At 38.5% G+C, this 15,714-nt stretch overlaps 1 protein-coding gene across 1 annotated transcript in view; it reads left to right on the top strand.

Moving 5' to 3' along the window:
- LMBRD1 (LMBR1 domain containing 1) overlaps window positions 1–15,714 on the top strand; it is a 151,453-nt gene that overhangs the window by 111,683 nt on the left and 24,056 nt on the right. Inside the window, exons 10-14 of the mRNA XM_055433898.2 lie at window positions 7,022–7,086; window positions 7,421–7,523; window positions 8,057–8,161; window positions 10,251–10,400; window positions 11,838–11,916. Coding sequence (XP_055289873.1) covers window positions 7,022–7,086; window positions 7,421–7,523; window positions 8,057–8,161; window positions 10,251–10,400; window positions 11,838–11,916 — 502 coding nt within the window. The remainder of the gene's footprint in view (window positions 1–7,021; window positions 7,087–7,420; window positions 7,524–8,056; window positions 8,162–10,250; window positions 10,401–11,837; window positions 11,917–15,714) is intronic.

Here is a 15,714-nt window from a genome sequence, read left to right as displayed (position 1 = left end):
TGAAGACTAGCCTGGGGACAGCTCCTCAGGTAGGTGAGGGAAAGTCAGTATTGCATATGATTTTAGTGAAGGGGTGCACGCAGTCAGGCACACGTGTTGGCAGAAGGTTATTGCCAGTCATGAGGAACAGAAGTCAGCTTTAATGATTTTAGTGCTAGATATGAAGAGATGCGAGAATCAGGCTCATAGAATTGTCTCCTGAAAATCCCTGACTCCCTGAGGACCTGTTCTGCCCATTTTCCTGGGTCACAAAGTGCCTCACTCCTGGTCTCCACCCTGAAACCTTTTCAGGGGGTGTCGAAGATAGGCAGCTGCAGCGTTTTGTGACTTAGTCCCTGCAGAGACTGATGGCAAGTGCCCAGATTTAGTTGGCAGAACCAAGGAATTTGTATTTAGCCAAAATATCCTTTAGAAAAACAGTTTTTAAACATTTAAGTACTCAGGGGATTCTGTACCGATGAGCTCTTGTTGAGAAATCCCCGGTTGCCAAGTTCTGGCCTATTAAGAGGTGCAAAGGTAAACATCAGCAAAAGGACTATGGTGAACATTTAATATTGTATGAAAAGAAGGTGTGGGCTGGGGCAGAGGGTGAAGCACAAACATATGCGCTGAGGAATAGAAATAATTAAGAAGGAAGAGAAAAAAAATAGAATTTTTCATAGATTACTGTGTAGGCAGTAAGTAGGAGTTGAACGCGTAAGGACCAATACATTGTTTAGTGAAGGAGTAAGAACATGGGGGCTAGGAGCACTGGAAAATTCAAGTACATGAACAAAAACATAAACTTTCTTAACACAAAAGGACTAAAAATCCAGGAGCAAGGAATTTATATTAGCTGGAGAAAGAAACACAGGAAATACATACATAGTTATCAAACAAGATATTTCCTGAACTAAATGTGTTAGTCATATCAATAAATGTGAATGGGACTTCCCTCTGGTCGAGTGGTTAAGACTCTGTTGCTCCCAGTGCAGGCGGCACAGGTTTGATAACTCGTCAGGGAACTAGCTCCCACATGCCACAGCTGCAAATTTCACGTGCCCCACCCAAGATCAAACATCTGAGTTCTGCAATGAAGACCCAGCACAGCTGTATAAATACAGAGAACCTCCATGGCTAGAGTCGGAAAGACACTCAGAACTGAGCTGCCGTTACTGATTTGAGAATGGAGGGAATGTGAAGAGGGATGCACACAGCCTCGGGGACTGAGAGGCTCCCAGCTGATAGCCAGCAAAGAGGTGTAGGTCTCAGCCCTTACCCTCGAGGAGCTTTATTCTGTTCCTCAGACTTGATCATCTCAATCGATTCAACTTCAAGTTTAATGATTCTTTTTTCCTGACCGGTCAAATATGCTGAACTTTTCATTTTGTTTCTAGTGAGCTATTTGTTTCAATTACTGCATTTTTCATCTTGAGAAATTCTGTCTCTTTGTTGATATTCTGTATTCAGTGAGACATTGTTTTGGATTTGTTTTAGTTCTCAAGAAATGTTTTTTTTTAGTTTTTTCAGTTCAGTTCAGTCACTCAGTTGTGTCCGACTCTTGGCGACCCCATGGACTGCAGCACGCCAGGCCTCCCGGAGCTTGCTCAGACTCACGTCCATTAACTTGGTGATGCCATCCAACCATCTCATTCTCTGTCATCCCCTTCTTCTCCTCCTGCCTTCACTCTTTCCCAGCATCAGGGTCTTTTCAAATGAGTCAGTTCTTCGCATCAGGTGGCCAAAGTTTGGAGTTTCAGCTCCATCATCAGTCTTTCCAATGAATATTCAGGACCGATCTCCTTTAGGATGGACTGGTTGGATCTCCTTGCAGTCCAAGAGACTCTCAAAAGTCTTCTCCAACACTGCAGCTCAAAATCATCAATTCTCCGGCGCTCAGCTTTCTTTATAGTCCAACTCTCACGTCCATACATGACTACTGGAGAAAACAGCTTTGACTTGATGGACCTTTTTTGGCAAAGTAATATCTCTGCTTTTTAATATGCTGTCTAGGTTGCTCATAACTTTTCTTCCAAGGAGTAAGCATCTTTTAATTTCATGTCTGCAGTCACCATCTGCAGTGATTTTGGAGCCCCCCAAAATAAAGTCTGCCACTGTTTCCATTGTTTCCCCACCTATTTCCCATGAAGTGATGGGACCAGATGCCATGATATTAGTTTTCTGAATGTTGAGCTTTAAGCCAACTTTTTCACTCTCTTCTTTCACTTTCATCAAGGGGCTCTTTAGTTCTTCATTTTCTGCCATAAGGGTGGTGTCATCTGCATTTCGGAGGTTATTGATATTTCTCTCAGCAATTTTGATTCCAGCTTGTGTTTCTTCCAGCCCAGCATTTCTCATGATGTACTCTACATATAATTTAAATAAAAAGGTTGATAATATACAGCCTTGACATACTCCTTTTCCTATTTGGAACCAGTCTGTTGTTCCATATCCAGTTTTAACTGTTGCTTCCTGACCTGCATATAGGTTTCTCAAGAGGCAGGTCAGATGGTCTGGTATTCCCATCTCTTTCAGAATTTTCCACAGTTTATTGTGATCCACACAGTCAAAGGCTTTGGCATAGTCAATGAAGCAGAAATAGATGTTTTTCTGGAACTCTCTTGCTTTTTCAATAATCCAGCGGGTGTTGGCAATTTGATTTCTCGTTCCTCTGCCTTTTCTAAAACCAGCTGGAACATCTGGAAGTTCACGGTTCACCTATTGTTGAAGCCTAGCTTGGAGAATTTTGAGCATTGCTTTACTAGCGTGTAAGATGAGTGCAGTTGTGGGTTAGTTAGATCATTCTTTGGCTTTGCCTTTCTTTGGGATTGGAATGAAGACTGACCTTTTCCATTCCTGTGGCCACTGCTGAGTTTTCCAAATTTGCTGGCATTTTGAGTGCAGCACTTTCACAGCATCATCTTTCAGGATTTGAAAAAGCTCAACTGGAATTCCATCACCTCCACTAGCTTTGTTCGTAGTGATGCTTTCTAAGGCCCACTTGACTTCACATTCCAGGACATCTGATTCTAGGTGAGTGATCACACCATTGTGGTTATCTGAGTTGTGAAGATCTTTTTTGTATAGTTCTCCTGTGTATTCTTGCCACCTCTTCTGAATATCTTCTGCTCCTGTTAGATCCATATCATTTCTGTCCTTTATCGAGCCCATCTATGCATGAAATGTTCCCTTGGTATCTCTAATTTTAATGAAGAGATCTCTAGTCTTTCCTATTCTGTTGTTTTCCTCTATTTCTTTGCATTGATCGCTGAGGAAGGCTTTCTTATCTCTCCTTGCTATTCTTTGGAACTCTGCATTCCTTTTCTCCTTTGCTTTTCACTTCCCTTCTTTTCACAGCGATTTATAAGGCCTCCTCAGACAGCCATTTTGCTTTTTTGCATTTCTTTTCCATGGGGATGGTCTTGATCCCTGTCTCCCGTACAGTGTCAGGAACCTTCATCCATAGTTCATCAGACACTATCTATCAGATCTAGTCCCTTAAATCTGTCACTTTCACTATATAATCATTAGGGATTTTATTTAGGTTATACCTGAATGGTCTAGTGGTTTGCCCTACTTTCTTCAATTTAAGTCTGAATTTGGCAATAAGGAATTCATGTTCTGAGCCACACATATTTAAAATAGTGGCTTTAAAGTTTTTGTCTTACAAGTTCAGTGTCCTCAAGGACTTCCTCAAGTACAGTGCCTATAGATGTATTTTTTTCTCTGTATTAGCCATACTTTCTTGCTGCTTTGCATGTCTCTTTTTTTTTTTTTAGTTAAAATCTGAGAAATTTTAAATAGCATAATGCAGTAGCTGGGGAGATGAGATTCTCCCCTGGATTTGCTGTTATTACTTTTTGTTGTTTGTTTAGTGACTTTTGTGCATGCTATGAAGTCTGTTTTCTTTGTTGTTGCAGTCACTGAAGTTTCTGCTTGGTTGCTGTAGTTAATTATTGGACACAGATTTTCTTAAACACCTGGAATCTGTAAGTCTCCAGTCTTGTTGTATGTGAGTGGAGATGTGACTTCAGCACTCAGAATGCACTTACACCACTACCTTGGCCCACACTTCCTGCTCGTGCAGACAGAACCTCAGAGTCGACCAGAGTAGTTAGGCCTCTATCTTCCTGAGCACGCACAGGGCCTTCTTCATTCCTGGGAATATATAGAAAGTTTTCAGACCTCCTGTGGACATCTCATTCCTTACGTTTCCATTTTAATCTTTTTGGTTAGTTTATTTTTTGCCTGATATTGACTAGCTCTTATGGCCATGAAGTCCACTGGTTCCTGGGAAAAAGGAATTTTCGCACTGTATGAGCTCCGTTTCAGGCCAGACACAGTCTTGCAAGCGGGATCTTCCATGTACCTACCAGGCAGGTCAGGTCATAGCAGTTCTCTGGGAAGGAGACTGAAAGAACCCCAGCCCCTTCTGCTTTCTCAGGTGGCTGCCCAGCTTACAGAGAGAAAGGGTTGGTACTGGAGCAAATCAGAATGCCGCAGTGTTCTGTGCTATTACTGAGTCAGCTGTTTTCCTTCAGTAAATGCTCCTGGATTGTTGCATGTTTCTGGTTCATTTTCAGTGTTGAAAAAGTTGATTCTGACAATTTATGCTGGGTTTTAAATTGCTTTTGAGGGGAAAGGACTTTCAGAGATTCCTACTCTGTTACTTTTACTTATGTCATCTTCTTTGGCTTAATTATTTTTTCAAAATTGATATCATAGCTAGTGTAGAATATGTAGCATTTAGGTCAACCCAAGGTGGTCACCACTGACTTGATTTTGTAAGTACTACTAACTTAAGTTCTCATATTTAAATATATATAATTTCCTTGGTCTTTATAAAACATTTATCTTTTTAATATTTTTCTTTGTTTTGTTAAGTAGCTGTGGTTAAACAGTCGTAACTCTGGCTGATTCATCTCAGCAGGTTGGGAGTGTAGTTAAAGATTTTCTTTCCTTCTCCTTCTGCAATGGGCGTCCAAGCAGGGGAATGCTGATTTCTCCTGCTCTGTGTGTTGTGTTCCTTTACTGTTCGCTGGCAGTTGGTACTAGCACTACCTCCTGCTACAAGCTATTTGCTGTCAACAGGCTGCTGAGAAATAATATGTTTCCTCAGTCTATGGTTATTGGCTTCAGTTCTCCTAGATATCAAGTACAGTGCTCAAACCTGGTAGAAAAAGATTGTGTGTGCTCATTTATACCTGCTACTAATAATCTTCTGTTACTATAAAGGTGTCACTTCAAACTTACTTAGCAATGAAACATTTTAGAATAAATGCTCATGTGAAATCCCAGTATGTAAAATAGATATATGCAGTATATTTTGAGTGATGGCTATAGCCTTTTTGGTCCTGTAGCTAAGCTGCTTCTTCCAGTGAGCTCTAGAGGTATTCTTTCAGAACCAAAGAATTCCCTAGAACACAACCCTAAGATTTATTTCCAGATTTATCTTTCTATGCTGGGTAGGATAATGTGTTGTTATTCTATTTTCCTTTTATCATATCAGAATTCTAAAATATTCTTCAATGATCATGTGAAATAAGATGAAAAATCTCCCTAATATTCATAATGTTTTCCATCTATTTCTACCAATTCCAGACAAAGGAGAAACCAAAACAGTTCAGTTCAGTCGCTCAGTGGTGTCCGACTCTTTGCGACTCCATGGACTGCAGCACGCCAGGCTTCCCTGTCCATCACCAACTCCCGGAATTACTCAAACTCATGTCCATTGAGTCAGTGATGCCACCCAACCATCTCATCCTCTGTCGTCCCCTTTTCCTCCTGCCTTCAATCTTTCCCAGCATCAGGGTCTTTTCCAATGAACTGTCAGTTCTTCCCATCACATGGCAAAAGTATTGGAGTTTCAGCTTCAGCATCAGTCCTTCCAATGAACATTCAGGACTGATTTCCTTTAGGATGGACTGGTTGGATCTGCTTGCAGTCCAAGGGACCCTTGAGAGTCCCAAACATAGATTTCATCATTTTTATTCTGAAATTTTATTTCTTAGGGACACAGTTCCAATCATTGTTTTCCTGTATGCAGCTCATACATATCCTTCATGTCTCATGCATATCCTTTCACACTGTCAAGTTCATACTTAGAGTATAAAGAAGTATATTCCATCGATTACTTAGCACATTTTTCCACAGGGGTAGTTTTATGTGACATTTTCTTCAGTGCTGTTAGTACTCTATTTCAAAAATAATGCCAGCAATATAGACCTTTCTAAAGCTGTAATATAATTTATTTATAAGATATAAGCTGTTGACCCATGAACAACGTGGTTTGAACTGCTCAGGTCCACTTATACAGGGATACTTTTCTGTAGCCCATAATTCAGCACTCTGCCGCCCACAGCTGGGGGACTGTGTGGATATGGAGGAACTGCGTGTGCAGAGGGCTGACAATGAGCTCTACATAGATTTTTGACTATGTAGAGGGTTGTCCAAGAGTCAACTGTATATCTCATTACTTCTGTGAGAAAATGTTACAAGTTCTCTATTTTAACAGCAGGTCAACATAACCTGATGAGTTTCCTGGTTTTGGTTTTCTGTGTATGTGTGTTAGTCTTAATATAGTTTTCAGTTAACTTCTTGTATTTGAATATAAGTCAGTATGAACTTTTATTTGACTTAGCAAAGAGTCTCATTTGTTTACTTACCAATGAAGACTTTAAATGCTTTTTCTCTTCTGTGTATTTGTTTTCAGATAGTCTCATAATGAAAATTTAGTGACATATGCCTCGGATTATAGGCTAAGTTAAAATGTATTTTTAGGTCGTTTTTAAGATCATTTTAACATGGTACCGACTCATATTGAGCATAATGGTTTTGTACTTTTAATATCAACTTTTTTTTTTGCAGTATTTCTTAAATAGCTTTATTGAAGCTTTATTGAAGCTACACATATTACAAATGTACATACACCCGTGAAACCGTCACCACAATCAAGATAATAAAAATATCCACCACCCTTTAAAATTTCCTCATGTACCTTTTAAAGTATATTTTAATGATTTTTTTTATTTTTTGCTTTTAGATCATTTGGGGAATATTTTTCATCTTTGTTGCATTGCTGTTTGTAGTTTCTCTCTTCCTGTCAAAGTAAGTACAGTAGACACATTTTCTAAAGCTTTTACACATCTCCTGTGATATTATACATTTCCATGCTGAATTCCATTAATGTAGCCTATTCATCCTAAGTAGCTATTTTACTTGAAGTGTTCTATAGCATTAACTCAAAGAATGACTAAAAAGGCCCAGTAATAGTATTTCTTTGGTCTATATCAATTGAACAATATCTGTAAGATATTTAAATGATGTTTGATTTATTACTTGTGGTTTTCTTGGACTCAGTTGAATGTATGTGCTCAAGTTATGATGTTATTCTTTCTAAACTAACTGAAAATGTGTAAATTCACTATATACTTGGTTATAGCTTGGATAAAGCTCTTCATTCAGCTGGAATAGATTCTGGTTTCATAATTTTTGGAGCTAACCTGAGTAACCCACTGAATATGCTTTTGCCTTTACTACAAACTGTAAGTAAAAACAAAATCAATCATTTTATACTTTAGGAAACACACTGTCACATCATTACGCTGACAGACCTGTAAATGCTTGGCAGTATATGCTTGTGCTCTCTGTTGATTTGGCTGTTTGTTTACATGTGACTTCTACATTGATATGTTGTTCTAAAAATTATTATATTGATGTGTTACTGAACTCTAAGTTATATATTATTTGAATTGGAGATATATTTAAACTTAGGGTGAACTTTTCCAAGCATTTCTTGATTTTGCCTTTTAATGAAGTCTTTTATTCCGTATATAAATGTAATTTTTAGTTTATTATAGGATTTTTGTTAGGATGATAATACTGAACAATTTGGTAATAGTTTGGTAGTTTGCTTCTTGGAGGTTTGTTGTTTTTTTTTTATATTAGTAGCCTGATCAGGGTTGATATTTTAAACATTGCCAAATACGAATAATGAAGTTTCATTTAATTATATTCAATGCATGACTCCTGGAGCCCTTACTGTTTGTGTATTAAGTTTAATTTTATCTTTTTTCAGGTGTTCCCTCTTGATTATATTCTTATAACAATTATTATTATGTACTTTATTTTTACTTCAATGGCGGGGATTCGAAATATTGGCATATGGTTCTTTTGGATTAGAGTGAGTACATGTTATAAAATTTTTTTATTTTTTCCATCATTTTGTATTTAGCCTCCGTTATTGCAAATTATCTTAGATTTATAATACAGAAGTTATAAATATCTTGATACCAAAATGGTGGAAGCGCTAGCCTTTCACTTCATGTGAGCATAAGAATGCTCCTTGTCCAGAGTGTGTGTGCCCAGTTGTGTTGAGCGCTCTGTAACCTCATGTGCTGTAACCTGCAGTCTCCTCGGTCTGTGGAATTATCCCACCACAGATACTGGAGTGGGTTGCCATTTCCTCTTTCAGGGGATCTTCCTGACCCAAGGATTCAACCTGCGCATCTCCTGCGTTGGCAGGTGGATTCTTTACTGCTGAGTCACTTGGGAAGCCCCTTTTTCTAAAGCAGCAGTTCTTAAACGGGGGCAGTTTTGCCCTCCTGGTGTATTTGGCAAAGTCTGGAGATGTTTTCAGTTGTTATAACTAGGAAGCTCTACTGGCATCTAGTGGGTGGAGAGCCGGGAATCGGGGTCAGTGTCTTGTATTCCACAGGCAGCCTCCGCAACAAAGACTGACTTATCCAGCCCAAAATGTCAGTAGTGCTGAGAAGCCGTGGTTTAGAACTTCTGTTATTTTTCTTAGTGCTTGGCTGTAGTACAACCGCATTGCAGCACAACTGGATACACTGTAGTTGGAAAGATGGCCCTGGGACTGGGAGTGAAAGATTCCTGTGCTGTTGGAGACAGGGTTATTTTCTTCTTATTCTCATTTTAATATTAAAATGAGATATATCACTTCATACTTCCAGCTATGTGTAAAATGCAATTAACTAGTGGCTTGAACTAATGAAAGACTTCCTGCTGTGGAAAATTTTTTAAATCTAGCATTGCTTCAGTAATTCGAAAACATCAAGTCTAATATCTCTGTATTTATTCCTCTTGGCTTCTCCCTCGTGGTTGAGATATGGCTCCTTTAGCCCTCTTTATCCCGTCTGTGTTCTGTGAGGAAGGGGCACCTAGGAGCAGGGATGACAGAAGGTGTGGCTTTCCCAGAAGTCTCCCACAGACTGCTTTCTTTCTGATGCATAATGTTTTATCACCACCAGCCGCTGCTGGGCATAGGGAAGCCGGGAAACGTGCATGTTTAGGTGATCATGTCCCATCCACAATTAGAGTCCTGTTATTCTATATTGTACTATTATATTCAGTTGAGTAATAAAACAGGGAGGTGCTGTCTCACAGTCTCTAAAGTGTGCTCTGCCTTTGAAATGAGAGGCCCGTCACCAGGCTTCTCGTATCTGCTCCCACATGTTTCAATTTCCATCCATCCATACAGGATGCACATGGAAATAGCTATAGTCAGACGATCATAAATTACCATGAACTAGATGATAGTTTTATAGTTGAGTATAGCATGAGGATGGGTTTCCCAGATGGCGCAGTTGATAAAGAATCCACCTACCAATGCAGGAGACACAAGAGACACAGGTTCGATCCCTGGGTCAAGAAGATACCCTGGAGGAGGAAATGGCAGTCCACTGGAGTATTCTTGCCTGGGAAATCCCATGGACAGAGGAGCCTGGCAGACACAACTAAGCATGCGTGTGGGTGCACGCACATGCACACACACCACACCCACACACACAATATGAGGATATCGTGAAATGCGTATTTAAAACATGACATGTCTGTCCTTGTGCAATAATATATAGAAAACTCCAAATACATTACTACTACTTACAGTTTAAACTCACTCAACCTGTAGATAGACATAGTTCACCTTTCTTAGCTCTATGAATTTCTAACAGATGCTGTTAAATAATAAGTTTAGAAGATTCTTTGAAACATACCATGAAAATACTAATTTATTTCTCTCGGTCTTGAGTTTTTAAAATAAACATGAATCTGAATCTAAAAGCTTTACAGGGAAAGAATTGTCTTTGTTATTCTTACAGTTATCTGGGAAGATTAAGAAATCTTAGTGTTTATTTTGGAAAAAAGAATTGGTGGATTGAACTGCATTCATTACCCCCTAACAAATGAGCAAGACTCGGCGCCTTCACGTAAAATGTATTGCTGAAATATTGTCACTGTGTTTTTCCTTCCAGTTGTATAAAATCAGAAGAGGTAGAACCAGGCCCCAGGCGCTCTTATTTCTCTGCATGATACTTCTGCTTATTGTCCTTCACACCAGCTACATGATTTATAGTCTCGCTCCCCAGTATGTTATGTATGGAAGCCAAAACTACTTAATAGAGGTAAGTACAAACTTAAAAAAAAAAAAAGTCATTATTTTGACATTTTAAACATAGTAATATCTAAAACCAAATTCTAATTTATGAAAGCTAGCATAAAATATTAGCTCATCAAATTAAATTTAATACTGCTAAAACTAGTTTTACATTCCATTGTTGGGCATATTTACATTTGTTTCATATAAATTCTTGTTAAAAATAACACTGAATTTCATAATAGTTGTTCCTTAAATGGATCCCATGCTGCCAAACTGCTGAGCTTTATCTCAGCACTTTACTAGAACTCATAATATTTACTTTAAAATAATATTTTAACTAAGTTTATTAATATGGCTCCCCAAAACGTTTTGGTGAGCAAAGAACAAAAAATGTCTCCTCATTGGTACCATGAATCCCATAGAAGAGACTTTATAAATGTTTTATTTGTGGGTAAGTATGTGTTCTCTTATCCTGATGGGGATCCTCTTACCTGTTACACTGATTCCTTGGTGTTATCTTTCAAAAGCCACCTGTGATTCCTAGTTGTAACTGGAGAGCTAGTTTGAATATTTTGACAGTTTAAAATATTTTGACGATATCTAATTTGGTCTTTATTTAGTTTCCTTTTCCTAAAATGGTCTCTTGCTCTGCTTTCTAATAGTTCAAATCAAATCTGTGTTTTAGGGCCCAGTTCAAGACTTACTTTAATGGAATCTTTCATTATTAATCCATTCTGCCCAGATCATCCCTTTTTTATCCTTCATTCTTTCTTTAACATGTAATTAGTAGTAAGTTCATTGAGAAATATCAATAGTGTAAGTGGATCAGAGACAGGACACACTTCGTGGTAGAGGTACACAGATGACCCAAGTTTGGGAAATAAACTGCTAAAGGATCACCTTAGTCATTCTTCTCATTTCTTATACCTTTTATTATCTTCTTGGCATATCCCCTGCACCTAGTTCTCTAGCTCATGTTATATGAAACATTCTTCTATGAATGGATGAAATAAGATCATGCTTTTGCATGGATAAATGGTATTCTCTTCTTGTTCCACAGTGGAAAACCAAGGGCTGTTTTCTTTGGGCAGAAGCTCCATTGATTAACACAGGGCCTAAACATTGTTGCTGGAGAAGGCAATGGCACCCCACTCCAGTACTTTTGCCTGGAAAATCCCATGGGCAGAGGAGCCTGGTGGGCTGCCGTCTATGGGGTCGCACAGAGTCGAACATGACTGAAGCGACTTAGCAGCAGCAAACATTGTTGCAGGAAAGCCTTAATGTCAAATTTACCATGAATCTTTTTATTCTAATTACAATTTTACATAAAATTTACATTTCAGAATATTAGCCAAATGTGGTTTAATAGAAAACAGGGTATAAAGTTCATAATGTGTCACTTTTAATCAAAATATATATGTTAATATAGTATTTACATTTTCACTATATCTTCATTTTTTAGAGCAATATGACTTTCAATGACCATAGAGGCAATTCAACCCTTTCTGTGCCAAAGAGATGTGATGCAGATGCCCCTGAAGGTAAAGCAGCTGTGTCACCTGTCTTAGAATTTATAACTGTGTGAGAGAAAATTTGTTTTGAATTTTGGTATCTTAAGCATTTGATGCATTTGTTTTCATATGTGGTGACAAAGGAACTTTGTTAATAAGAAATTGGTCTCTTCAATAGAATTTCTTGGTGATATAATGATTTCCATTAGGGAGAGGATCATTATAAATTAGTTACCCTTGAAGAACAAAAGGTGGTTATTATTTACCATACTTACTGGTATAATAAATCATTCTTAAATGCCTTTTTTGTTGTTGTTTTAAAAAATTCAAGAGACTTTTGGTAGAATCTGTAATTTTTAGGGCTGAGAACAAAAGTACCTATGACCTAGAACAGTTTTTAACCCATTCAACTCTGATCACTTTAGGTAATAAAATAATAATAAAGTTAATCAGTTAACGTTTAAGAATGTGTAAATGTGAGCCAGACATTGTAAGTATTTCCTGTGTATTCTGACAAAAGCTCTGAGATCCTGTGCTCTTCATCTCTCTGAATTTTGAGAGTCTCATTTTTTTCTGTCTTCTGTTTGCTAAGATGATTTTTTTTCCTGTTACTATTATAGCATTCTTTCTTGATTAAGGATTCCAGATTTATTCTTTCAAGATATGCAAAAACTTTTTTCTCCCTTTGCCTTCAAAATGCTTTTTTTCCAGAGTAAAGTAATATGTCAGATATATTTCTTGATAAGTCATTCAGGGGTTCCATTATGAAAAAGATAAATTTGGAGTGTTTTAGCAGAGTCAGCTCTAGAATGTTGTGGAGTAACAGGAATCGGTACAGAACACTTGACGGCCCGGTGAGGAAGCAATGAGCTCTACCTGGAGGTCGCGGTGGGCTGGTCAGAAAGAAAGGCTTCAGACGGGGTGGCAGGGCTGCCTTGCCTCTCCAGGTGAGAGGAGAATCCAGGGATGGCTGCTCCAGGCAGAGGGACACAGCGCGCACATCAGGTTAACCTTCGACCATACAGTTTTGTGTTCAGACAGTTTAAAAGCATTATTATTGTTTTGTTTTTAATTGTGGAGGTGCAGGGAGTTGGAGGAAAGAAGAAATGGGTTGCCAAGTTAGAACTCAAATCAGAAAGGTCTGGAAAAAAACCAATGGATGGTTTTACACAGGAAAGTGGAAACTGTGGTCTGGCTTGTTTTCAATAACTTAAATTACAGAAGAGAGAGAATGGATTTGAGAAATTGAGACCAGATCATAGAAGCCAGTTGGGAGAGGGTGCCAGGAGGAGCAGTTTGCAGTAATCCAGGAGAGATCGTGAAAGCCTGAAGCAAACGGTGGTCTTAAGACTGAAATGAACACAGAATTAAGAGAAGTTTTCCTTACTTGGATCTGAAGAGTGTCAGGGGAGGCAGAATATTCTGGAATGGCCACCAGTTTCTGAGTAATATGGTAAAATTTGGTATCACCAAGCTGAGGTAAAAACAGATACTAAGATTAAAGAAAAAAATATAGATATCACTTAGCTGACTTGAGATGGAGATTTCAGGGGCAGTTGGATGTTTACAGAGGGCAGAGTCTGAGGAGCCTGGAGCAGGCGGGTGACAGAACTGTGGGGGAGTGAGCGGAAAGAGGAGGGAGAGATGTGGATGCTGGAGGTGAAAAGTAGTGCAGTGAATAGAAGGGAATATAAAGCAGTGACTGAGTTTATAGTCTTCCCAGAAATTCTTCATAGAACTTGAGAGGGATTGGATGGAAACTGGAGAAGGTCTGAAGCATCAGGGGAGAATCTTTTTTTTTTTTTTTACTTTTTAAATGAGGAGAGACTAGGGATGATGGGATGAATTCATGGAGCAGGAAAAGTTGAAGAAAAATATGAGAAAGGATGAATGATGAGCCAATGTCATCCTGTTCTGGAGGAGATAGTAGTTAGAACATCAGAGAATGCTTTAGGTAGAAGAAAGGAACCTTCTTTCTCTAGATTGCAAGAAAGGAGGCAACAATATGAACAGATAGTAATTTCTTATGAGGGTGAGCAGAAAGTTCTCTGTGATTGTCTCATCTTGCTCTGAGGTGTAATTTCAGTCATTTGCTGAGAATCGTGTGGGCCGCTGGGCACAAAACTAAAGAAAGTGGCAACAGTTTTGCTCGGTGAACAGAGAAGGATCTGACTGGAGATAAGTTAGTGATAAATGAACATAAGCCAAGAGGCAGAGATGAAATTATGTCTCTGTATTTTTGCTGGATATGTCTGCACAGCCGGTGCTGTTCTCTATCAGAGCCTAGGCTGTCTGGGGAGATGATTCGAAGGACTGGAGGAGGATGAGAGTTAGAGAAGGAGGAGACCAAGTGCAGAGCCCAGGGTGCAAGGGAAGACGGCAAGAGAGCAAAACTGGGAGCAAAGAACAAGATCAGGAGACGAGTCAAGACCGAAATCGAGGGAGAGCAATGTGGAGAAGTAATAGTAAAATGTTTCTGTTATAAACTAATTGACTTAATTTTCCAGGCCTGCTTTGGTAGCAACAAAGACACTTTAGTCCCAGATTTTTAACTTTGAAATGTACACAGCCCCACCCCCACCCCAGACACACATCACAAGTAGGGTTGATACATGAAATGCTTTGGGTTGTCATTTTTTGCTAAGTGAGAATAGAGTGAAAAACTACTGTTGGGTTGATTTGTAATTGTTTGAGAGGGCTCTGATCTTGAAGATCTAAAATAAGTTCTGTTTCTTAGATTCTTACATTATTGAAACCTTAGCAGAAAAACAGGTCAAACTTTCAAAATCAAGTTGCACTGGTAAAAGGGGCTTTAAAATGTCTCTGTATTGCCAAACTGAATGAATTTGTGTGTTACAGATCAGTAAGCTTTAGTTAAATGATACACTTGGCCATAACTTTTATATGAATCCCATTTGGTATTTTTCTTTTTCAGTCTAATTTATAGTGGTTTAAGTTACGTCCTTTGAATTGTTAAATATTTTTTCTAAAACATTTTAGTTGATTTATGCTTTGAAATGTTACTTTGCAGTACAAAACATACCCTTTAGACTTATGGATTTATCTCTCCCAATATTTTGTCTTTGTTCTCTACCGAATCTCTAAATGTCAGATTGCCTGTGCATGCTTGGAAGAGGATGGTAGAAATACGATCATTAAATTTGGGGTGTCAGGGTAGGTTTCTTAAGAGAGGATATAAAAACAATGATGGGCTCCTGCCAGATTCAAAATTAAACATGCTCTGGGTACTGCCACTCATAAAGGAGATGTTAATCCTACTAATTCATATGTAAGTAAATGAAAATCATTGTTTTATACATTAAAAATGTTAGTAGTGGAGAAAGATGAATGAGCAGTTCACATGAGATTTGACACGTGGAGTGGGGCTGGGGGAGAATGTGTGGTGAAAGGCTGGTCGCGCAGTGTTCATTTGCTGTGGACTAGGAAACCTCAGCCTGCAAGAAGAAAACCAGCCCTGTTCGTTACTTCTGACGTTTTGGTGGGCACTTTGACTGAGGTAGATGATACTGTAATAGAAATACCCCGCGAGGCACTTGGTGTCACCTGTTACGCACCTGTTGCAAGTAATAGTTGTGGAGAACAGCTTTTCTATTTAGAAACAAAAAAGTTATAATTTATTGTGTTGTACTTAAAATTATTTCTAAGTAAAGATAATCTTCCTAGAAATATGTTAAAACAGTGATTTTTTTCTAAAGCACACATATATTGATCTCTTACCAATACTGGGTACATTTTAGAGACTTTTTTTTTTCTTAAGTAATATTGCATTCATATATGAGGGGGTCTGGCATTTTTTAAATGTTATAA

Source organism: Moschus berezovskii, chromosome 10 (genome assembly GCF_049115385.1).
Source record: "Moschus berezovskii isolate FMDL1 chromosome 10, NW_MosBer_1.0, whole genome shotgun sequence".
Lineage (NCBI taxonomy): Eukaryota > Metazoa > Chordata > Mammalia > Artiodactyla > Moschidae > Moschus > Moschus berezovskii.
The sequence above is the reverse complement of the archived record's forward strand: the minus strand, read 5'-3'. Positions and strand labels throughout refer to the sequence as shown.